Source organism: Myotis daubentonii, chromosome 17 (assembly GCF_963259705.1).
Source record: "Myotis daubentonii chromosome 17, mMyoDau2.1, whole genome shotgun sequence".
NCBI lineage: Eukaryota > Metazoa > Chordata > Mammalia > Chiroptera > Vespertilionidae > Myotis > Myotis daubentonii.
The window spans coordinates 37,785,748-37,812,481 of record NC_081856.1 but is presented as its reverse complement, the minus strand read 5'-3'; the positions used below and the strand labels follow the sequence as shown (position 1 = coordinate 37,812,481).

General features: G+C 39.5%; 1 protein-coding gene across 3 annotated transcripts in view; it reads right to left on the bottom strand.

Annotated features, from left to right (window-relative positions):
- The window catches only part of ANGPT1 (angiopoietin 1), a 246,320-nt gene extending 225,933 nt beyond the window's left edge, over positions 1–20,387 (bottom strand). For 2 of the 3 annotated variants that reach the window (XM_059671913.1, XM_059671914.1), the window contains exon 1: positions 19,633–20,387. In XM_059671913.1, the coding sequence (XP_059527896.1) occupies positions 19,633–19,929 (297 nt within the window). In that variant the 5' untranslated portion in view covers positions 19,930–20,387. Of the gene's footprint in view, positions 1–19,625 lie in introns of all 3 variants that reach the window. The other variant, XM_059671915.1, reaches the window with a different exon arrangement.
- Between the last annotated feature and the right edge of the window lie 6,347 nt (positions 20,388–26,734).

Below are 26,734 nucleotides of genomic sequence, written 5' to 3'. Positions count from 1 at the left end.
TAAAAAAAAAACAGCTGAAGATTGTGGACTACCCCAACCCAATTTCTCTCTGTAATTCACCATTTTCAGAGCTTTCAATATCAACTCATCCACAAAAGTAGAGAAATATAAATTGGTATGAAATGAATACATGACCACCACATGATAAAAGTGGATTTAGAGCTAGTCATAAAGGAAGGTAGCTATTTGGGTGATAAAATGTGACTTACCAAAGTAAAAACCCTGGCCCAAAATGTTTTTTCTAGATTTCCTTTACCTAAAATTCTGTAACTAGTTCTGAAGACCCCCTCTATATTTACCTTGCCCTGAGAACAGATATTTGGAAAAGTGATGGGAATTGTAACATGGTCAAGTTCCCATCATCTCTATTTCATTCCTGCTTATTTTTATTTGGCCTCAGTATAGATATACCTATTTTTCTTTAATAAAATAAAGCTTACATTACTTTGATTATAAAAGAGTCACATGCTCATATTGTATAATAAATAAAATAGGCATAAAAAATAAAATGCAAAATATATTTTTCAATTCCAGCATTAAAAATGAACCCTGTGCCGAAACCGGTTTGGCTCAGTGGATAGAGCGTCGGCCTGCGGACTGAAAGGTCCCAGGTTCGATTCTGGTCAAGGGCATGTACCTGGGTTACGGGCACATCCCCAGGGGGTGTGCAGGAGGCAGCTGATCGATGTTTCTCTCTCATTGATATTTCTAATTCTCTATCTCTCTCCCTTCCTCTCTGTAAGAAATCAATAAAATATATATTTTTTTAAAAAAATGAACCCTGTGAATGATATGGGTGTGTTTCCTGTACATGGTTTTATGCATGTATACAGAACTATACACCCACCCCTCCAATACGCACTATCCTCACAGAAAGTCAGGGCTGTAATATAGCTAGAGCTTTTCTAAAATGAGGACAAGGACAGTATCTATGTTCAGAGTTGCGAGGTTCAAATAAGGTAACACCTTTAAAGTGTCTGTCCCAGCCCTGGCTGATGTGGCTCAATTGGTTGGGTGTTGTCCAATGCATTGAAAGGTTGCCAGTTCGATTCCTGGTCAGGGCACATAATGTCCAGGTTATGGGCTTGATCTCCAGTAGAGGGCGTGCAGGAGGCAGCCAATTGATGTTGCTCTGTCATGGATGTTTCTCTCCCTCTCCCTTCCTCTCTCTCTAAAAATCAATAAAAATATATTTAAAAAATAAAAATAGTGTCTGTCCCAGACTTAGTACATATTAAATGCTCAAAAATATTAGCTATTAATTTTACTGCCATAATAATTTAGGTATATAAATGTATTCACTCAACATCTTGTGCACATTTCTCTTGTGAACATATGATTTTAACAGCTGCAGCTGTGGTGTCACTGAAGACACGGTCTTTTATCAAACAATCCTGGGCTGAAGTGTCTGCTGATTCTGCCATTTACCACTTGTGGGATAATATTGTTTCTCAGAGGTTTTTTAGAATTAGAGATCATGTGTGCAAGGTAGCATAGTAAATACCAAATAATATCTATTGTTTCCAATGTTCCTGCTATGATAGTTACAATGATTATGTATATTGCTTTTTCCTTCTTTTGAATTATTTTCTTGGGAATGATTCCCAGAAGTAACATTGCTGAGTCCAGGAGTATAAAAAATTAGTTATGTTCGTTGTATTTACTGTTATGTTGTTTTCCAATAAGTTTCAACCAATACATAATGTAATACACAAAGCACCTCATATATTTAAATAATGTTCCTATACCTGATTCATTCAAGTCCAAATCCTATGCTCATCAGTTAAGAAGGGGAGAATCTGGGATGGATTTTATTGCAGGAATTCCAAACTGTTGGGAACTGAACAGATGCTGCTAACTCATTTTACATTTGGGAGACCACCAGTCAGCCGTGCTCAATAACAGCTTTCAGAAACATCTGGATTTAAACTTACAGCCTAAACATGACAGGTTAAGTAGTATACATATAGTTACAAAACAGCTTCATGTCTTGATTCTCACAAATCTGAATTCACTGAGATTTTTACAATTTTTAAATGACTAAAAAAATTGCAAACAATGTAAGCATGAAGACTCACATAAACTATATAGTATATCATTTTGGTATTATGGACTTCTGGTGGAGCTGGAGTTTAGGAAGTCTCAGCAGATTTTTACAAATACTATTTTGAAGGTATAAAAATCCTTACTAGTAACTATTTTACTCAGAGGAGTGCAAATATATATGCAGTTTTCAATTTGCATTTACTGAATCGTCATTTATGTGAAACAAATAGTTAAGTTAGAAGAGCAGAGAAAGGTAGTAAACATATTGGTTTAAAAACCTGCACTCATGACATTCTCCCCATGTCATAAGCCTGCCAGAATGCTAGCTCCTGGAAGGCAGAGCTCACATCTAATGTATTGCTCTTTGGCGATTACTACAGTGATCAGACCATAGTAAGCCTGCACCAATGCTTAAGTAAATGGTGACTGTTCTGTTCAGTATTGGTGCATTAATATACTATCTCCAGATTTAGTGGCTTGTAACAACCATTCAGTTGTGCTTATGAGGTGCACAGACTTTATGTATCAGGATTTAAGACAAGGTACAGTGAGAGTCAGTTGTTTCTACTCCATGGTACTTGGGACTTTACATCTGGAGGTAATGAAGTGAGTGGAAGCTGGAATCCTCTGAAGGCTCATTCACTCACTTATCTCTAGATAAATGGGCTAGAATGACTCAAAAAATGTGGACTCCCTACCCAGAGCCCTTACCTAACCTATACGTGGCCTTGCCATGTGGCTTGATCTCCTCACAAGATGGTAGCCTCAAGGTAGATGGACTTCTGACATAGCAGGTCAGATCTCCAAGCCCGAGTATTGTGATGAACGGGGAAGGAAACTGAATTACCTTTTAGGACCCAGACAGTTTCAGAGGGAAGGGAATTTTTTATGGGATGAAGGTATATTAGACATAACATTATTTATGATATAAATAGCTTATAGATAGATAAATAAATATACACATCCTATCTAATAATAGAAAAACATGGTAATTAACCGTACCTCCGACACGCTTCCCATTGGCTAATCAGGGCTATATACAAATTAACTGCCAACCAAGATGGCGGCCGGCAGCCAGGCAACTGAAGTGAACAGGAGGCTTGCTTGCTCCAGTGATGGAGGAAGCCAAGGTTCCCTGCCTGCCGCTGCCGGCCTCTGAGCTTCAGTCTAACAACAATGTTGCAATTATAGAAGCTAAACAATCCCCAGAAACCTGCTTTCAGCTGGCCGGCCTCAGAGCTGGAGCTGAAACAGTGTTTCAATTATAGAAGCCAAACAAACCCAGATCAGCAGCCAAGGTCTCAGAGCTGGAGCCGAGCCTCAAAGCTAAAGCCGGCTCTCAGTCCCAGTGACAGCTATAGAAGGTAAATAAATCCCAGAATAAAAAGAAAAAAAGAAAAAAAGGAGAGATTGGGAGCTTCAGTCACCCACCAGCCTGAAAACGGCCCTCAGCCCCTCACCCAGACTGGCCAGGCACCCCAGTGGGGACCCCCACCCTGAAGGGGGTGTGACCAGCTGCAAACAGCCATCATCCCTTCATCCAGGCTGGCCAGGCACCTAAGCGGGACCCCCACCCTGATCCAGGACACCCTTCAGGGCAAACCAGCTGGCCCCCACCTGTGCACCAGGCCTCTATCCTATATAGTAAAAGGGTAATATGCAAACTGACCCTAACAGCAGAAAGACTGGGAATGACTAGTCATTATGACACACACTGACCACCAGGGGGCAGACGCTCAATGCAGGAGCTGCCCTCTGGTGGTCAGGGCGTTCTCACATGGGAGGAGCTCTGCTCAGCCACAAGCCAGGCTGATGGCTGCCAGTACAGCAGTGGTGGTGGGAGCCTCTCCTGCCTCCTCATCAGCACTAAGGATGTCTGACTTCAGTTTAGGCCTGCTCCCTGCTGGCAAGTGGACATCCCTGGAGGGCTGCCAGGCTGCCAGAGGGATGTCCGATTGCCACCTTAGGCCCAATCCCCTGGGGAGCGGGCCTAAGCCAGCAGGTGGTCATCCCCTGAGGGGTCCCAGACTGCAAGAGGGCACAGGCCGGGCTGAGGGACCCTCCCCCCCCCCCCCCAAGTGCACAAATTTTTGTGCACTGGGCCTCCAGTAATACTATAATAACCACCTTTAGGAAACACAACCAACAATTGCCCTCTAGTCCTATTTTCCATGTATTTAACTTATACTCTTTCCACCTTGTTAAATTTAAAAATTGCATTTTCTTTGTGTAGGTTTAATACCCAAACATCGTGAGGAATGTTTTGGTTCTAAATTTAAAAACTATACATATTTTTTAAAAATTATACCTTCTTAAAAAATTCTGAAACACCCTCACTGAGTAGACAGGTAAAACTGGTGTGTCTTCCTGGTAGAAATCACCCAGGCCATTAATTTCTCAATTGCCCAGCAATCACAGAGGGACCAAGCAAAATTTATCTCATTTCCATAGGAGATATTTTGTATTTGAACAAAAAAGAAATTCTCAAAATATTCGGTAAATTATTTGATACATAAGCAATTTTAAATATGCTTATACAATGTATTTGAATTTTTTAGCTACCTATAATATATTTTTGGCCATGACTTTCCAAGTTAGATCCACCAGAAGATGCTTCATACAGTAGAATAATATATAGGGATAGTTCATGCTCAGGATAATTCATTTCCATAGTGACCTTTTCCCCTGAAAACTGCACTAGTTTGATTTGTGAACTCAAAGTATGTAAGCTTCAGTCCCATGTGAAACATAATGGTCACAAAATAAAGAATTCCCCTTTCACTGTGATATAGAGGCTTCTTAGCTACTCTACGGAATCAATGCTCAGTTAAGAGCTTTGCTGAGAGTTGAATGTGGGATTCCCACTTCTATTGTTAACTTTAATCATCTATTTAAACTAGTCTCTTTAGTTCATTAGTTTATCTTGACCGTAAGTAGGAGACAATGACCATTTCACTTTTACAAGGGTTTATTAATTTTCTGTTCTTTTTTTCTAAGCATAAATCTGGGATCAATTATCAATGATTATTTTCATATACTGAGGAACTAAAGTAAAGCAAAATAAAAAATACATATGGCATATGGTTATTTTCCCATAAATACTACAACAGGACCTGGATTAATGTTGAATTATTAATAAACTGATTATATTTTATCACTATTTGGTCTTTAACAACCTAGCACTATAATGCATAAGCAAAAATGCACATAAACTAGTTTAAAATATTATCTTCACTCATATACTCAATATCAGGGTAACCTCGACTAAGTTTGTGTAAGCAACTCACTTATTTTAAAAAAAAACAACAACCCAGCAATTAGTCATTGGCCTCTGACATTTTTTAAGCTTAAATAAAAGTTTATATCCAGTCAGGAATGAGGCTAGGAAGTAACTGTCTGAAGAAAAGTGGCTTTCTTACAGCAATTTTTACTAATGTATGGAAAATTATTCTAATTTACAAAGGTTATTTATTCTGGATATATATTCTATAAAAACTTAGAGGAAAGCATCATTCATTTGAACCTCTTCCTCACTCTTCATCAATTAAAATGTGCTTTAATTTGTGAAGGAAAAGTGAAAAAGGCATGAACATGAAGAACTTAAATTTAACACTCAGATGCCTGGGTTCAAATTCTAAACCTGTCTCAGAGTAAATATGTAACCTTTTAAATCATTTTATTTCACTGGTCCTCAGTTTTTATCTATAAAATACATATGATAATACCTATGATTTATAAAAATATATGTGCTTATTTGTTTGGATGATGATACTACTTAACTAAGGTAGATTTATTAATACCCTATTTGTTACTAAACACCTTTCTTAAAATACAATGTCATTTTCATACTTGCTTTAGTAACAGAACATCCTATATCCATTTTCATCTTTACAGATAAATTGATTTATTACATACACAAATCAAGAGCACTTTTATTGTTAGGAAATTTGATTATATTATATAGAAAAGATAAATCACACAATTGTGTATCCACATAAAGTACAAACTATACAACTAAATATAGGAGTTCACCTCTGTAAATATGTATTTACTATTTTGTCAGCTAGCTCTTGAGAGAAGATGAAAAGTATCAGATACAATAGATGAAAGATGAACAATATGGAAGGGATGAAGAAAGAAACCCTTCAAATGAGAAAGGTATATTAAGAATAGTTTCTTGCCCTAGCCGGTTTGGCTCAGTGGATGGAGCGTCAGCCTGCAGACTCAAGGGTCCTGGGTTCAATTCTGGTCAAGGGCATGTACCTTGGTTGTGGGCACATCCCCAGTGGGGGGTGTGCAGGAGGCAGCTGATCAATCCTTCTCTCTCATTGATGTTTCTAACTCTCTATCCCTCTCCTTTCCTCTCTGTAAAAAAAAAAAAAAAAGAATCAATAAAATATATATATTTTTAAAAAAGAATAGTTTCTTACAAATTGGGAAAATATCCTTGTTATTTAACATTAGCACTAGAATCCTTCAGACCACTTCACTGACCAAAATGTTGCCCCAAATAGTTTGAGCACCATAGCATGCTTTTATTCATGTATATATCCTACCACTGCATGTGAGGCACCTACAACATTGGCATGATATATACCACTGACCCTCAGCATTCCATGAAGAACACAGGAGCTAGCAGATACACATTGAGCTGGATTTTTTGTTTGTTTATTTTTCCTGTGTTTTAATCTGTCCCACTAGGCAAAGGTGGATGACAAGAACTAGTATGTCTGAATTCTGTTTTGTCCCCATCTGTTCTGTCTGCTCTTCTCTTGAGGACTCCATGAAGAAGAATGGACAAAGGGAAGTTAGGGTAGCCTGAAGTCTTTCCACCTCATACAACTGATACTAAGCTATGAAGGTAGCAACCCTCAAAACCTAGGCATCTGAGTGTTCAGGCCTCTGAGATCAGGAAGAAAGAGAAGAGCTGTCACAATTACTTGCAAGTAGCAGTCTTTGCCTTTGGGCCAAAATACCAGAAATATTTTAATTAATAGGGACAATGATATATAAAATAGGAAGTGAGATAAGAGGTCATTGCCTGAGAAAACAAGGCGCTTCTTCTCATTTTTACAACTCTGTGAATAACCCACAAAAGAAAGTGCATGCAAAAAATATTTTAAGTTCCAGGATCTGCTTTTGCTTTTCCAAGGATTGCCCACAGATAAATCCAAGAGGGAGGTCATTACATTGAACGGAAGACATTTAGAATAGGCTGCTTCACCCCATGTAAAGCAATTGTAAGCTTTTCTTTGTGTTTTTAGAAGTTTTAGATAAATAGTCAGATTCAATTAAGCTCTGTAACTTCAAGAGAAGGTACTTCTAAGAAGATAGGCGGGAGGGACTGCAGAGGAGGGACTGCAGACTTGGGATTCCTCTATTTGTTACCAGACCTGTGGGAGGGCAGAGAGAATTGGGCTATTGTGCTTCAATCAGCAGCATAACCTAAGTGTCACAGTCAATTTAACCATGGAGCTTTAGAGTTGGGATGGGGACAAATGGCTGTCTGAAACAGAACTTGAAAAGGGGGCAATTCATTTAGTATGAAAGAATTAAGGGTTTAGATGCAAAGACTACTACTACAAAAAAAATAAATAAGTAGACTTAAGGTTTGAAGATTGACAAGAGGGGACATAGTAAAAGTTGCAGTAGCTAATCCCATGCTTGGTTAAGAGCATAGGTCATGGAGCCAGACTGATGGGGACTGGTTGCTGGTCCTGCCACTTAGTTACAGGGTAATACTGGGCAAGTTACTTTCCCTCTCTCTTCCTCGGTTTGCTCATTTGCCATGTGGAAAAATTATACTACTATCTACCTCATATTGACTTTTGAAAGTATTTAATAAATTAATACACATAAAGTCTTCCAAAGAGCCTGAGAGTTGGTAGAAGTGTTCATTTAACTACTACTGTAACCCAGAACTGCCCCAAGGAATAAGTAATACTTAGTTAACATTTTCTATGTGATGGAACTCATTCAAAGTAATTTACAGGAATCATGCTTACTCTTAACAAACGCCTAATGATGTAAGTACTATTACTACCTCAATTTTACCAGTAATGAAGGTGAAGTACTGAGAAGTTAAGGAACTTGCCCAAGGTCACATAGCGAGGAAGTGGTGCTGTCAAGATTCAAATCCAGACTGTCTGGCTCTAGCAACACACTTCGTCATTACTTGGTATTGCCTTTAGGCCTGACACAGGAAGTAGTGGACACAAACAGTGCATTTGCTTTCATGTCTATCTATTTCAGTGGGTTTAGATTTCTCAACAACAGAGGCTGTAAGTATATTCATCGTCACCTCCCAGGACCTAGTAGACCACCTTGTATGCAGTGCATATTTAATTAGATAACTGGCTAACTGGCTGCCTGTCCTTTGTTAATGGCAGGTGCTTAGCTCCTTGACTTGTGCCTGTACCTAAGTTCCCCTGACGGGACTCACTGCTGCTATAATCTCATGGCCCCTCACTGTGCCCACCCCCAGCCTCCAATAAAGGGAGGCTGTTATTTGCCTTCCCTCTTGTCCATCCTCTTTCTGGCCCTTCCACTGCCTGGACAGTATAAGGAGGATCATACAGGACTTCACTGAAAATGAAACCAGAGGAGAGGAGAGGAATGAAAAGGAGAGGCTAGCCTGGAAATAGAGTCCCTTGAGTCCTTTAGTCTTTCCAGTTCTGAGGACACCTTGCCACCTCTCATTTCTAGTTTTTGAGTCTCCAAAGTGTCCAAAGTGCAGGATGGGCAAGGTGGCATTTGAAAAGAGCAGGCCCTTGGAAAGCTAGAAAAACAATTACAACTTTCATTTCTAAAATAATAAGAAATTCATATAAGCCCTAGTTTTGGAGCTTTCACTCCATCAGTGTATCAAACAATCATGCATTATTCGTCTCCTAAATAAAGAGAAATAATAGAATTGCTCTCTTTTAGCACACTGTCATATGTCGAAGCTTAGATGTGTTTGGGAAAATAGATTCAAAGATGATTTTATCTAGGCTTAACTAAATTAACCTTCACAGTCCAGACCAGTATCTTAAAAAATAATGAATAAGCAGCACGTATGAACAAGAAAATGGGATTCTGACATTCCTATTCCTGGTATCACATACTAGCAGTAAAAACAAAGATTAGCTAAGTATATCTAACAAGAATCTTTACAATTCTGAAAACAAAAATTTCAAACACAAAATTTTGAAAATATCAAAATGCCTACTTAAAATTCAGATTTCCTTTCACTATCCTTAACATTGAATTCTGTTCTCAGTGAATATTGTAGCTTGAGATTTTAGGTAATCAATATATATGTCACATTCCTAAATTTAAAATAAAAAAATGTGAATTACCACATAATTAGATAATTGTGTAAATAAATAAGTCATACAATTTGCCACTAATTATCCAAGAGTTGTCTATTATCTTAACATGTTTGGGTCATATTAAACATGGATGGGCCTCACCACATTTAAGAGTCTAAACAACCAGTATTTTTGTAATTTACACATTAATATTCTTAAACTTCTTGGTATATGGCAGACTTGGACATTCTTACATCAGCTTGCCAACAAATATCCCAACCTTCAAGTGTTATGTTTCTTTTTGCCTGCCAGATTGGTTTTGGCAGCTTTACCTACCTAATACATGATTATCTGAAAGTTTTATTGCAGCCATTTAGAAAGGGTATTCCTTTGAACACACAGAGTCCCTTGAGGATGCCTCTGGGAGAGGAGAGGAGGAAGAGGGTCCTGCAGGGCTCACTCCACTTTTCCTCCACCCCCTCTATTTGCATCTAGATTACATATCAAGCTTCTGCCTAATAATTTGCTTAAAAATAGGGTCCCACTGTTAAGAAATAATTTAAAATCATTAGTTCATTTTTTTCAAGTATAAGGTGGAGCAAAAGTAAGTTTACTTTGCATGAATACACAAAACAGTTTATTTTTATATTATTTATTAATTATGGTATCATTTTCCAAAGAAACAACTGTAACCCTACTTTTGCCATGCCCTGTATATTAAAACTTCAGTTTTATTAACATTTTTAAAGTTATTGTATTCAGTACATTATCTGTTTATTGCATAAATATTAACACTACTGCTTATGGTAGTTCTGTTCTTGTTATTTAAAACTGAGTAAATTTGTAAAACACAGAAAAGACTGATGATATAAATAATGATACAATTCTCACCTCTTATATCTGTGCAACCGAGACAAAGTGGAAGCAAGTTCTGTGGTTGCAGCAAATCTTTAGTTGCAATAAATACCCATTGGACCTTAGTCATCTGTACATGAATAGTGAAGATTTTATTTTTTATAAAATCTTGAAACTATCTTTAAAGGTTTAGAAGTAAAATATAATTTAAGATTTCAAAATATTTGTTTTTCTGGAAATAGAAACCCTCCAATAACCTTTAGGGTTTAGTATTATAATTCAACTCATCCCATTTTCATTATCAAAATAGAAACTAATGATAGTCTACCCAATGAGCTAAACTACAGATGTCACTAATCTTTAAAGTACACTATCATCCAAAGTTATCATTAGCCATTCCATAGAAATATGCGGTAAGTTTACCTATTTGATAAAAGTGAGTTTGGAGGTATATATTATTAATGATTTTGGATATTCACATTACACTTGCATTTCATTAATGTTTCAGCTACTGATTTACTTTAGACACAGCTTTGATGCTTGAGCTAGTTAGCATGCTCTTTCAGTAGTTCCACACAAACTTAGAAAACACTTGCCAATGTAGACCTATAATAATTGACCTGTATAGTTATGTAGTATATATAAACAATATTTATTACATTTATTTTACTCTACATTCTTCAATATGTACTACCAAAAGAAAAGATCTACAGAGGCCCAAATATATTACTGATGAAGTTATTAGCTACCAGTAGGGTTGTATCTGGCTTTAAATAATTTATATCACTTTCTCTGTTAAATATTGCCTTTTTGGTTGCTTGAAGGAAGAAAGCAGCTCATTTGGAAAGGCAGCTAAGACCAAAAAAAGTCTCAAAACCTCTCACTTCTAATATTTCCATGTATGAATTAGAGAAGATTGCTTAGGTAGAGAGCTTCCAAATACAAAGAAAAGATAATCCACAGAATGTTTTGCTCTTTAGAAACCTCTTTGATACGGGAGGGGGCACATCTTTTGTACATTTGTAAAGAGATTTAAACACTAAGAGACTCTCTCTCCCTCAGACCGTGGGGACAAGACCAAAGTGGGTTTGGAACTTCCTAACGTCACAGCAAACAATAATCTTGTCCTGGAACAAAAGGCAGGGATGACTCAGAATGTAATTAGGGTTGTACATCTAAGCAAATGACACAGTATAACTTGTGGTATTTAAAAGAGAAAGGAAGAACACAAGGCGCAGGAAAAGACTGCTAACTGTTCCACACAGACAAGACCGTGGCAGAGTGAAAACAAACCCTCCTTAATTAGCAAATTATATAGCGCAGGGCTGATAAACCTCTGTGTTTTGTAGCTGAGCAACCCACTTGTTGCTCCTCCCCCCTCTCCTCATCTACACAAGTGGGAATACTTGCAATGTTTATATCTAAACAAATGAGAGAGGAAGAAAAATTTTCTAAATGGACTGAATGTCAAAGGCTGAGCCAGAGTCCAATACCTACGAAAATAGAAGGCCTCCAATATTTTGTCAACATTCCTGCTGATGCCACAACCAACAGGATGAAACAGGCACATAAAGCAGAGATCCTGGCACCCATCCTTATTTATCCAGAGGCTGCTGCTCTATCCTGGTACTCAGGTGCTTCTCCTTTTTAACATGTGTCTGCTTTCAGAATATTTCTGTATTCACATGATTATGGACAGGGGAAAGAAAAGACATGAAATTTCCCTGCCTGTACCACTCTAAAATGTCACCTCACAGCATGTCAGTACCAAGCCAAGAAATAGCTTAGTCAGGCTCTCTGCCAACTGGCATGGACCTGAAGATTACTTGGCCTCCTGGAGGGCAATCTCTTTTCCCACACAACAAACCTCACAATTTACCTTGCAATGGTCCTAATATTAATACCACGTACCTTTTGTGATATAGAACAGGAGTGAGCAAACATTTTCTTTAAAAGGCTAGATAGTAAATTTTAGGTCTTTGTAGGAAGAAAGTAGCCATAGACAATATATAAGGAAATGGGTGTGGCTGTTTCAATAAAATTTTATTTAAACCACAGGTGGCTGTCAGGATTTAGCTGAAGGGCCATAGTTTGCTGACCCTTGATAGAGAGGATGGAAACTCAGAAGATAAATTAAAATTTCTGCTATTACACAATTGTTGCAGGGAAATGTATAAAATATAGTTTGGTCTCATTTTCATACATATATTTAATTATAGTCAAAATTTGTCCATGGAATTCATTAAAAAATGTATTTTTTCCAACTATGTTCCAGGCATTGTGTTAGAAAAGTAGATCTGATATAAAAAAATTATAAATAAAATAATAAATACAAACTCGTGAATAAGAGAGACACAGACTACCTCAGAGATTGTAGGGTATGGGAGAATATATCCTGCGAGTATTTAATGAGGTCCTATTTTGTGTCATGTACTCCTCTAGGAGTGAGGTATACTATAGGGAACAAGACAGATAAGGAACTCTTGTAGCATTTGTATTCTTAGTAGAGGGAAACATCCTATGTAATAAAAGGCTAATATGCAAATAGACTGAAAGGTGAAACAACCAAACAACCGGTTGCTGTGACATGCACTGACCACCAGGGGGCGCGTGCGGAACATGGCGGGTAGCAGCCGCAGTGGGATGGTGGAGCAGGTGAGCAGGGGGTGCCAGACCAAGGCGGGGCAATCTGTCATCGGGGCAAACCTTTGGTGTTTACTGAAAATTCTTTGCTCCTGCACATTCAGTCCCACCCGGTACTCGCACCTGCTGCTGGCACTGACCCTGCTCACATCCACTGCTGGCGCCAGAGCCACTGCTAGCACTCACTGCAGGCGCCCAGCACCAGCCCCAATCATTCAGTGACATCAGTGGGTGCGAGTGGTGGCTGCTGGCCTCTATTGCCCCTCAGGGCTTCTCCACCTCCCCCTGCTCCTGAGGGGCGATTGGGGCTGGCAGCTGCCACTCATACCTACTGCCTGCAATGGCCCTGGTCACACCCGCTGCCGGCACCGGAGCTGCTGCTTGCACCTGCAGTTGGCACCAGAGCTGCCACTCACACCCACTGCCAGTGCCCGGCACCAGTCCTGATCACTAGGCGCCATCAGCGGGTGTGAGCAGTGGCTGGAGGCCCAGATCACCCCTGAGGGCTTCTCAACCTCCCCCTGCTCCTGAGGGCCACTTGCACCTGCTGCTGGGGCCAGCCCAAATAGCTCTGTGTCATCAGCGGATGCAAACAGGGCTGATGTCATCGTCAGCGCCTGGGAGTAGAGGCGGAAGACAGGGGACCAGGGTTGGGGTGCGGGGGAGACTGCGGCAGGAGGGGCTGGGCAGAGGATGGGCCAAGACCCGCCCCTGTTCCCACCGCAGCCTTGTGGCCCACAGTTCCTTTCAAGGTGCACGAATTTGTGCACTGGGCCCCTAGTAATAAATAATGTGACAAACACTAAGCCATAAAAAGTCAATCAGTGGTAAATGCTACAAAGAAATAATACAGTATAATATGACAGAAGGCCACTTAGCAGAATGGGAGAAGGTGGTAGGTAATGGTGCTTAGAAAAGACTTCTGAGCAAAGACCTGAGATGAAGAGAAAGAGCCATCTATGGCAAGATTGGAGGAACAATTTTCTGAGCTAAGTGAATAGCATGTACAGTTCCTGAGACAGGAATGAGCTAGTCTGTTGGAGAAATAACAAGAAGGCAATTATCTCTGGAGTGTCTGGAATGAGAAAAAGGTGGTAGATGATGAATCCAGTGTGGGAACAGATCCTATAGGGCCTCATGGTAAGAAACTTGGATTTTACTTTTACATAATGAAAATCTATAGGGAGATTTTAAGGAAAGAATGACACATTCCTATTCATTTTAAATTACACTGAACCCATAATTACATATGAGATAAGTGCTAGTAAAACAAGGTTCAGTGTCAAATGGCACAGTCAGGGCTAAGACAGGGCTGCAATCACCCATAGTAAAGGGTCCATTTGCTGTGGTCCTAAAACTGGAGATCTACCAATGGAGACAGACGGGGAGAGGCTTGCTCCTTCCTACAGAGAAATTCAAAAGGCCGTTATAGCTCCAACTGCCCAACTTCTAGGGCCCAGAAAGGTTTTTATATCCTCTTGGGTCTTTTGATTCTAATATATTACAAGCAAATAATAACACCTAACTATTTGTTGACAAGTGACCACAGGGGGATTAACTAAAGGTCTCCTATTTGGCTTGAGAAGCAGGGGTTAGTTTTTAAATAAAGCTAGTTGGGAACATTTCTACAAATGGACTTAAAAGACAATTACTCCTATTAACCTTTCTTACAACTGCCATTTTTTCTACCTCTATCCACAAATCATAGATGTATATTTTCTTCCAGTTTAGTAATAAAATTTTAAAAACATACCTATCAACTATCTGCTCATTTTACACATGCAGGAAGTCTCCCCACATGTGCAAATAAAATTTAGAGCATTTTAAATGCTCTGGCTCAGTATTGAACAGTCAGCAGCCACCAAAACAATGCACAGAGGAGAAGTTTGAGTTACTTAGATTCACATGTGCACATATTGTGTGTAAATATATGCCACTGTTGTATGCAGTAAATGGTTGCCTACTGGTCTGGAAGTAAAAAATCATTTTCTTTCCAAATGATGATCTAGCTGAAACTCAAGTAACTTAGCACCAAAGATTAAAGCAACTTTAGCATCTGAAAGCAGTTACAAGGCCCCTTAACTTGCATTATTTTATACCCAGCACCACACACTTGAGCACTTGATATATATATATTTTATTCTTAGATTATGATAACAGATATTATTTAGCCACTTAATAAACAAACATTTCAGGAGATATAAAAATGGATAAATAGACATTCACTATACTACTGTCCAAATAGGAAAAAAGGACTTAAAATACTAAAAATGACAACAACCACACACATGGAAGTGCAGTGCTAACTGATACCTGCAATGTACTATAATAACATTGGAAATCTCAACCTTGGGGCGGGGGGGGGGGGGGAGTGAAGTGTGGGTAGCTTTCCAGAAGAAACTGGCAACAAAGCTGATTCTTAAAGAATAATTAAGAGGACAAAATAGAGTGACTGTAGAAGTTTTTGAGAGCCTAGATCAGCCGTGGGCAAACTACGGCCCACGGGCCGGATCCGGCCCGTTTGAAATGAGTAAAACTAAAAAAAAAAAGACCGTATCCTTTTATGTAATGATGTTTACTTTGAATTTATATTAGTTCACACAAACACTCCATCCATGCTTTTGTTCCGGCCCTCCGGTCCAGTTTAAGAACCCATTGTGGCCCTCGAGTCAAAAAGTTTGCCCACCCCTGGCCTAGATGATCTGATAAACACAATTTGAATCATTAGTAACTACCTACTCTAAACCCAATTATTGCTTAAATTACTATTAGGACAAAAATAATTGTAGGATGTAGTCCTTGACTAATTGACACCTCACAATCTATTTAGGGAGGTAAGTGTATATCCAAAACAAAATGTTAATGGTACATAGTAAAGTGTACACTGCAATGCATATGCAATGCATTCATTTGTTCATTCAACAAATATTTATTGTCTATCAACTATGGACCACATACTGCTCTAGAATTGGAGATATGGCAATGGACAAACACAAGGTCAGTGGCCTCATAGAGGTCACATTTTAGTGGATACTAGTATGGGTTAATAAATGGTTTTGAAAAGGTCTTCATCATTAATATGTTTCAGGTAATAACATGCTAAATCCTAATTTTCTGAAGCAAAGAATACAATACACAAGTAGAGGTTATTATTAAGTAAAAAAATGCTGTCAAAAAAAAATTAGCCAAGCATTCCAGGAAAAGCTTTTATTAAAATAGTCTGAATGGCAATTCATAACTACATTTTTTAGAAATAATAATCAATTCATCAATTTTTAGGCAGTGTGAAGTATTTATAGTAAATAGAACCTTATCTTCTAAGTCATGAATCTCACTTAATGTATTTATACTTTCAACCAAAAAGAAAGATATCCTTTGGCAAAAGCAAAGCATACTTTCTAAGCATTTCTCCAAATTCTAGAACATACCTGTATTTTTAATCTTAATATAAATATACATGTTGTGAACTTTTGGATATCAGAGAAAGATAATAATAGTTAAAAAAGTACAAGATATGGAAAAAACATTAAACATTAGACATTTCTCTGCTATAGAAAGCTTGAGAGGAATCACAAAAAAAGTGGCAAAGACACAAAGGCCACTTGTACTCATTGTTGCTATCCCGATATCTGACCACTCTCAGGTATTGAGTGTGGTTTGCTAATAATTCTGAAAAGAGCTATATGAAAGAGGAGAGTCAACCCTAGACATATAACCCAAATGTTTCACCCAATAAAATGGTGATTTAATTTTTTTTTAATTTATTGATTTTAGAGAGAGAGGAACCAAGAGAGAGAAATATCAATTTGCTGTTCCATTTATTTAAGCATTCATTGCCTGTTTCTTGTATGGAGATCAAACTCACAACTTTGATGTGTCAGGATTATGCTTTAACCAACTGAGCTACCAGACCAGGGCTAACATGGTGATTTTTGAGCATATTATTTATTATTCTTCCCCATCTGACAAATAAGAACAATGCTATTAACCTACCTCATATTAGTGTTAATCAACAAGTTACCACAGAAAGTTGATCTCTGTGATTCAATTCATCAAATCAAGAACCAGTGCCATGACAGTTACCAGTTACAGCACTTACAGTGACCACACATCCTTTCCCCTTGCATACCTTGGTCCTCATCTTGTTTAGTTGCAAGACCAAAAACATTGAGGAATGAGATTTGAGAGTGTATCGGGGATGACTTTTAGTGACAGCCAGTGTCTTGAGAAGAACATTTAAAAGAATCCATTCTATCACACTACAAGGAAGGTACACCTAGATTAACATAAATTATCATCTAGCTGCATCTAGCACTGATAACAGATTCTACATCAAACACTTTCCTGAGAGTGATTCCATGAGCTGCATAATAATCACCGTGCTTTGATTAATTGTTTTGTTGAATAAATGGACGAATTAATTGCACTTAAATACAGATAGTCCCAGTTTCTGCAGTGTATTGCTTCTTATCCTAACTTGGAATCAAAATAGTAGTACAAATTCTAGTACTAAGCATACCAAATGGTTACAGTAAAAAGATTTCCATTTGAATTATCAAAATAAATACATTACATGAAATTTGGAACTTGACATGTCGAAAACCTCTAATTAAGGGAAACTTATGAGAGCCTTTAGCAAGTTCTTGGCTGGATGCAATTATTTGGTTTCTTGATCCTCAGACCAATTACATTAACAATGACAAAAGATATGCAAATTTAAACAGACAATAGTCAAGCTGCTCTGACTCATACCAACAGGGATGTTTTTAGCATATATTCAGCTTGATGCACACTAGCAACATTTAGTGTGATAGTTATGCTTGGCTACAATCTGAAAACTATATAATAATCACTGACCAAGAACAATGCAAACAAAAATCAAATTTATTTCACACAATAAGTTAACATCTGAAACATGTGAATGATTCAAGCCCAGTAGAATCATGTGTTTACCCTGTCACTGATGAATAATTGCATAGCAACAAAAATATGCATAAATAGGTTTAATTTACCATTTAATTGTATATTTTAAGCAAACAAAATATTATATTTTTGGTAGAATAGCTCACTCAAGACAATCTGGGACTAACCTTCCTTCCCTAACCCCCTCAAAGAATCCAAGCTAATTTAAAATGATTGAATTATCATTAAAAACTATATGGAAAGTATAGTGAGAATAGTAATAAGCAATTCAATCAAATTTATTTTTTTATTATGAAAATAAGTTTTTCCAAAGAAAAAACAGATATCCTATTACGAATGGCTGTTGAAATTTAAGTTACAATTACCAAAAGAGTACAGATTTCTGTTTGTTTCCTATTCTTCTGCCTATTTATCCATTTTTATTTTATTTTTTTTACCTGTAGTCCACAATAGAAAGATTAACTACAATTCTGGGTTTGGAAACTCTAAAACTACGGAGTTTCAGTTAACTTGTCAAATAAAATAAACTAAGTGATCTTAGTTCAGTCCCTAGTGGACAAAAGTAGAATAACTATTACTTGGCATGATTCAGCAAGAGGTGATCTGAGCGAGTGTGACCACACAGGAACAAAAAAGAGAATTTATCCTTTCCCTATCTTTTATCTTCTTAAAAGGTTTGCTCTGTTAATTGACAAACTTAAAGAAGACCGGATGGGTTGCATTCCTATATATATGCACTAAGTAGATTTTTTGCAAAGATCCCTGGGGGGTGGAGGGGAGGCTTTACACAAATAGGGATATTTGCCCCCTTATAGTAACACAGTTGAATGCACTTGTTATCTGCTGCTTACCTGTTACACAATTAAACAGAGCAAAGAGAGGATGAACTGCAGAAACTGTTTCATATTTTAACAGGCATATTTTCAATTAAAAAAATTTAAATTGTATATAGTGAAATACTGAATAAAATATTCCATTTAATTTCTATAAATTGGGATTATATGCATATTCAATACTAATTCATCTGCATACCTACAATCCCACATAATACAGTATGAACTACCATACCCTGAAGGGAAAAAAAAAGGCACCTCAGGGATATAGCCAAGATATAGCCTAGCCTACATGTTGTGTCCAGCCCAAATCTGCAGGTGCACGTCTTTGGGAATAGCCACCACTGGCTCTATTTCTCCTTTCTTAGTAGGCAAACAGCCTCTTCCTGATGCAGTCACATTAAAAGGTATCCTCCTGATCTTTCTCCCTCAAAGACTGAAGAAAATATGACAGAAATAAAGAAAAATCAGTCCTCTACTATTCTACTACTTGCTGAAATTTAGTTTCCTTTACAAACTTATACAATTTCTCCAATCAAATATCACACTTTATATTTAACCTCATTTCATGTTAACTTTACTAGTGGTTGAAAAATAAGTATTTAGTGATAATTTCCCATCCTGGCTGCATAACATTTCCTTGTGTAAAATCTATTTGATCCTAAATTAGTAATATCCTGATTATTTTCTTTGTTGCCAACTTGCTCAAAATGTACTTTTTTTTTTTTTTTTTAAAAATGGGTTTTGACAGTCACAAAACTCAAGCTAAATTTTAAGTAAGAGAAAAAAAGAGATGTCACAAAACATGCCATGGCTAGGCACACAAATGTGGTGCCATCAGACCTTCCCAAGCTAGCACAAACCTAAAAACCTTGGCTCACCCGTGGAGTCCCAGGGAGAAAGCCCTCTTGCATATGCAAACACTGCCCCCCTGGAGCAAAAGGTAAACACACAAATGCTCCCCTACGGATCTCTAAGTTTGCTACAGCACAAGAACGGAAAAGGCTCCGTGCAATTAGAAACCGAAAGCAACCACTTACTTTTTGCAGCCACTGAGTATAGTTTTCCAGCACATGCTCCAGATGTTGAAGTTTCTGGGAAGAGAAATCCGGTTCCACGTGCGGAGCATCTCTCTGCAGAGCGTTTGTGTTGTACTGGTCTGTCCTACTCTCACGACAGTTCCCGTCATGTTCTGGAAGAATGAAAGTGTAGGCACATTGCCCATATTGAATCCGGCTATATCTTCTCCCACCGTTTTCTGGACTTCGGCGCTGGTTGCTGCACCCTACGTGAGTCAGAATGGCAGCGAGGAAAGCTAAGGAAAGGAAAACTGTCATTGTACTGCCAGCACTCTCTCTCCGTGCCTCTCGCAAAACTTGCTCCTTTCTTCTGACCTTTAAACTACTTCTTTATTTCAGGTAAAGCTGCTTGTCTCTGACTTTTTCCCGTTCAAAGAAAGCTTTTGAAGAAGAATCACAGAAAACTAGCCATTTCTTAGCTTTGTTCTAAAATGTTATTTTTTTATTTCACTGTAATGATAGTTTCCTTAGTTAAAACTTGAGATATTTATTGCATAGTAGCTGAGATTTATTGTTTCCTCTCTGTGTAACCGTTCAGCGTGGAGCCTGCCTGAGTCAGCTGCGTGTACATATTCTAGACCCTTTCCTCTACCCTATCTGCTGCAGATCTGCTATTTTCTCCCAGACCTCAGTGAGTTTTATTAAGGTTGAACATCCAAGCCAAGCTGGAAGCAGGCAGCCTTTCACAAGATGACTTGACAGGAATGCATGAGGGTGCCCCTTTGCAAGGATTGCTGATGGCTTGGAGTAGCAGGATCATCTTACAAATTGGCTAGATGCGCATGACCTCGATCATGTTTGGCCCTCCCACCCCTTCCGCAGACAATTGTCTGGAGCCTTTAGCAGACTCATGGCAAATCAATAAATAGAGCAGTCCACCTTAATACACTTTTAGTGTGCATGCTGACCTACTAACTAGCAAACCAGCAGAATGTTTCTAAGTGTCTATTGAATTGGAAAACCCTAAGAAGAAAATTGGCATAGTGTCCAGTGAAATTATTTATTATTTACGAATGATAAATCTGTATAATTATTAATTTTTAAAAATTTTATTCTTGATCCTGGAGAAAAAGATTAAAAACCATTTTTGAAGATGATATTCTTTTACTGTATTCACTTAGACTTTTAGGAGTTGGAGAAAATTATCAAATTAGCAAAAATATTTTACAACTTATCACTCAGAGGAATATAGCATGTGCATATTAAGTAGAATAATATGAGTACTTTCTGAGATACGGATTTTAAATGAAACTAGTTCCTGATTAGAATGCAGCCCTGGGTGCTCTGTGTATATAATTTGAGCAACTTCTTTACAAACACAGTATGGTTACAATTTAAGACAGTGGCCTGAGAATTATTAATTCCTGTGGAATATCCTAATCATATATTTCACAAGGATCTCTTTGGAGTTGCTATGGCTATCTTTACTACTGGTACAGAAGTCCCACATAAATTCTCCTGTGGCTGCATAGACACACTATCTGAGAAAAAAGCATGTATCAGGTGTGCCGATGGGCTATAATGGGAGAAATCTCTGTGCTTCTATTAAGTAAAGAACAAACATTATCAGAGAGTGATTTCCCAAATCTAGGGTGTACACATTCGAACAAAGGGATCAGTAAAACATTTTAAAAAAACAGGTGATAATTATAGAATTAAGGTTACAGCACTGAGATCTTTACTGTGTGCAGAAAACATGAATTATGAGCAGTGGCTTTCATCAAGAACTGGGAGGGATTTTATGGAATGGAGTTTCTCAACTGCAGTCATGATGTGAAAACAGAAGCCACAGATGTTGACTCATGTCCTAGAAAGGTGGGGGGTTAGAGGTTAGAGATTGGCATGCTGGGAGAAGTTAGAGGAGAGAGCAAAACACATTCCAGAAAGAATGTGATTTACTAGTACTTGGAAGAAATAAAATGTGCTGAGATGTATCAGTCCTTTCCACACCAAAAAAAACAAGTTTCTGATCTGACAGATATGGAAGCACGTAATACCAAACATAGAAATAAAGTCTTTGAACAGCTTTTGCAGTTTCATCCTGTTGTATGTCTCCTGTTGCTGATATGCAACTCACTTGTAATAATAATAATGACATTTATTAAGAGGTTACTATTTTCCAGGCTTGTGCTAAGCACTCCTTACACAAAATCTCATTTAATTATCCCAACAAACCTAAGACATGAATAATAAGCTAAACCCCATTTTACTGCTGGGAAAACTGAGTCATAGAAAGACTAACTGGTTACAACTCACATAACTAGTAAGTAATGATGCCAGGGTTCCAAGCCTAGTCTTCTAACCTCCTAGCCAGCCAAAAAGTTTCCAAAGGGCTCCAGGCCGCATCGATTCACAGTTCTAAAGCAGGTTACCTGACAGAACTTAGGAAAAAAAGAACTGATTAAAAACCAGTTTCTGATGCTAAAGTGATTTAATCCTTTCTCTGTATCCAAAAACACAGAAATAAAAAAAGTGATAGGTAACCCATATCATCAAGTTTTTAAGGACCCACAAGGATGAAGCAGACTGGCAAAGCACAGATTTGACTAAGAACACTTCCTAGCACTGCTTGCTTTGAAAATTGTCCCTGAAAAAAAGAAAGTCCAAAACCAACACCCATAAGTGCTTTGTTAAGAACTAAATATAGCTGACAATCGGCAGAAGACACCCATATTGAAGTGCTCCTGTTTTTTTAACAGCAAGATTGTTGAACACCTGTTCCTGTGTTTGTGTATCTACGTGTGCTTTGTTCATATAAACTTTTCCAATCTGTAAAATAAAAAGGGATGCACAGTTCCTGAGTGAAGAGTAGACAAACTAAGATAGAGAAGCCAGAAATACAAATACAAAAGGGAGTGGGGACATAGAGACAGTGAGAGAAAGAGATAGAGACTGACTGATTTCTTCTCCAGAAAAACAAAAAAAAACATGACGTTGAATGTGTCAATCTAGGGGGAAAAAAGTCTCAAAACACAGGGACATGCGGAATGCACTCATGTGCTTTGGGACTCCATCTGAAGAGACACTGGGTGCATCTGAACATCCTAATGATATGCTAAAGACTATTTGCTTTCAGTGACCTGAACCTAACCAATAGCAATACTGTTACTGTTGTTGGTGATTATTAAATGGTACAGTTTAAAAAGGTTACAGTTTAGGAGACTTTAGAATTTTGGAAGTAGTATGAAGAACAAGCCATACTTATTTATTTTTTAAATTCCTCTACCATACCACCAAAAAAGGTTTAAAAAATGTTCTAGAGAACTAAGTAATTCTATTCAGTTGTATACTGAGGGAGCTTGATTTTGAAAGCTTTGTATTTTTCTTGCATTAGCACAGCTCTGGAATAATGAGGTGTATGCTTTGAGATTCTGATCCTGGCTCTGGCCAATTAGTTCAGGTGATTAGAGCATCATTCCAATACACCAAGGTTGTGGGTTTGACCCCTCATCAGGGCGTATACAAGAATCAATCAATGAATGCACAAATGACATTGATTGAACAACAATAAGTGGATAGAATATTGGACTGTGGATTGGTCAAGGGCACATGCCCAGGTTGCAGCCTTGATCCCCAGTAGGGGACATACAGGAGGCAGCCAATCAATCAATGATTCTCTCTCAACATTAATGTTTCTCTCTCTCCCTCTCCCTTCCTCTCTGACATCAATAAAAATATATTGAAAAAAAAATATTGAGAGGGGAAAAAAAAAAGCAGCCATCCTTTTTTCCCCTCCTGTACTTATTTTTCTCAACTCTTATCTTTAGCCTAAGGTCTCTCAACCCTTAACCTTTAGCTCCACCGTGGAGCTTTAAAACACACACACACACAAAAAAAAAAAACAGCTCAAAGAAAATCAGCCTTTTATCTTAAAACAAAGAGGTCTGGAATTCCAAGAAACTCACCCAAGTCCACTGGATGCAAAGTGAAGAGCTGGTGGGGCACAATGGGTCCCTGCTGGTACCTAGCACTGGTCCGGGTCTGCAAGGTGGTCCTTGGTGGAACCCGGCCACACAATCCAGTCACAGCACCATAATGTTGGGACAGTGGGAACAACACCAGGTGTTAGAACAGTGGGATCAGACAGACATGGGTTCAACAACCTCAGTACTTGAGTTCTGGCTAGGAAAGAATTCACAGCCAAGACTCAAACTATAAGATAACATTTATTTAGAAAATCACAGAGGTAGAAGAAGTAATTTCTAGAAGAAAATAAGTTATAGAGACAAAGGAAGGATCGGAGGAGCTTGGGAGTGAATAGGGTAATGGTAAAGGCACTGGTGTGCTTCCAGGAGGGAGAGAGGGCTGGGTCTCCCGTCCTAAGGGTGTTAAGGGTGGAGATTTAGGGGAGGTCTCAGAGGAAGATCTCCATAGATCTTTCCAGGTGTGTCCTTTCAGGGTCTAGGCCTCCACTGATTGGTTGGTTGGCTCCAGGGCAGGGGTCATTATCCAATGCAGCTTGTCCTGAGGTCAGCCTGGGGGGCCCCTTGTCTGGTTTTGCTGCTTTTCTGGGCCTGGAGCTGAAATACAGCTGAGGCCTAGATGTTATCTCTAGGAAGAAAAGGTCACGGGTCCAAATGATATGCTAGGGAGGAAAGGTTGCCCTGGGGGCAAGGTCCAACCCTTCAGTTGTCCATTGCTAGGCACCTGGGCTTTCTACCCTGGTGACCATCTGTATCTGGCCCATCTTCCTTGCTCTGCTCATGTCTGTCTAACTGACTACCACATCATAATCTTCAAAACAGCTAAAATTAAGCAGTATGGTTGTCTCAGCTGCTAACCAACATCCAATCTGATTGTCCAGTTATACTTTGGATCCATTCTAAGTGTTTAGTTCTGTGCCATATCACCTGTTACAGATCTTATCACCCATGATCTAAAATAAAATTAGACAGTATAAAATAAAATAGTATTTATTTCTCAAAAACGCCATAAGGCACTCTCCTGGTATTCATATGACACCCTGTGATGGCAAAAGTGGTAAGAAAGTGTCCTCTTGCCTTGCACACTGCACACAATGCTGTTTCCCACATAGTCTATAAATATATTCTTAGAATATTCCCTGTCTCCTAGGGGCACCATATCCTATGGTTATGCTCTAGTACTTGTAGGAATCAAAGATATCAGCATGTCTATGGTCATTGTAGCTATGTATAAAAGGAGGGCAATTGGAGACCAAACCAAGACCCCTTCATCTAACTATGTAGGCAACAAAGGTATCCACACCAGATGGAAATACCATAGAGTGCTAAGGGAAAAGCAAGAAGATGGAGCCTATCACCTGGTGACTGATAGCACTTCGTGAGGACATGGGAAATATTCACTGGAAACTCCCAAAACTGATACCTGCCCTTGAAAGACTTTGTAAAGAGCTGGTGACATGGCAATGTGTGGAGACATATAAGTAGGTGACAAAAATAAAAATTATTATATAAATACTAGAGGCCCGATGCACGAAATGTGTTCAAGAGTAGGCCTTCCTTCCCCCGGCTGCCAGCACCGGCTTCCCTCTGCCACCCAGGACCCGGACTTCCCTTGCAGCCCTGGATTCATCTGGAAGATTATCTGGAAGGACCTCTGGTCTAATTAGCATATTATGCTTTTATTATTATAGACTAGAGGCCCGGTGCACAAAAATTTGTGCACTCGGGGGGGAGGGGGGGTCCCTCAGCCTGGCCTGTGCCCTCTCGCAGTCTGGGACTCCTCGGGAGATAACGACCTGCTGGCTTAGGCCTGCTCCCGGGTGGCAGAGGGCAGGCCCAATCCCTAGGTGCAGCCCCTGGTCGGGCTCAGAGCAGGGCCAATTGGGGAGTTGGGGCGCCGCCCCGTCATGCACAGAGCAGGGCAGATTGGGAGATTGTGATGCCACCCTCAGTCACGCTCAGGGTAGGGCCAATTGGGGGGTTGCGGCACCGTCCCGTCACACTCAAGGCAGGGTCGATGGGGAGGTTGCGGCGCCACCCCCTGTCACGCACAGAGTAGGGCCAATCAGGGAGTTGGGGCGCTGCCCCCATCACACAGAGAGCAGGGCCCATCAGGGGGTTGGGGCACCGCCCTCTATCACCCACAGAGCAGGGCCGATCAGGGGGTTGGGGCGCTGCCACTCTCACACTCAGGGCAGGGCCAATGGGGAGGTTATGGCTCTATCCCATCACACACAGAGCAGGGCCCATGGGGGGGGGTGTTGGGGAGCTCCCCCCTATCAGACACAGAGCAGGGCTGCTCAGGGGGTTGGGGCCCCACCCCCTGTCACACACAGAGCCGCAGGGCGATCAGGGGGTTTGGGCGCTGCCCCCTGTCACGCTGATCCTGGTGCTGGGAGGCATATTACCCTTTTACTATATAGGGTAGAGGCCTGGTGCATGGGTGGAGCTGGCTGGTTTGCCCTGAAGGGTGTCCTGGATCAGGGTGAGGGTCCCCACTGGGGTGCCTGGCCGGTCTGGGTGAGGGGCTGAGGGCTGTTTTCAGGCTGGGAGTGACTGAAGTTCCCAACCGCTCCTTTTTTTCTTTTCTTTTTTTTGCCTTTGCTTACAATGTTGCGAATTTGCTGGCTGAAGTCCGGTATTTGTTACAATGTTTCTTAAACTGCCCACTCAGAGGCCTGCAGCCGCAGGCGGGGAATGTTGGTTTCCTCCAATGATCCTCCGTCACTGAGGCAAGCAAGCCTTATGTTAGTTTCAAGCTGCCTGGCTGCCGGCTGCCATCTTGGCTGACAGTTAATTTGCATATCTTGCTGATTAGCCAATGAAAAGGGTAGCGGTCATACGCCAATTACCATGTTTCTCTTTTATTAGTGTAGATTCCCCTGCCTTCTAGTGAGAGAAACTCCTGGTAATTAGCAGGTGTGTCCTGCTTGCTATCAGTTTTTAATTATAGCTATGCAAGTTTTTAAAAAAGCTGAGACAGAACTCATTGTTCCACCAAAGTAAAAAAGTGAAGGGCCTCAAAGATTTGGAAAAGGAGGATTGGAGCTTGAGGAGAGTCAAATGAGACAGGAAAGTTGTGGCTGTGTGGCTAGGAGAAACTTGTGAAGATATATTAAGCATGGAGGTTTGGAGTTAAA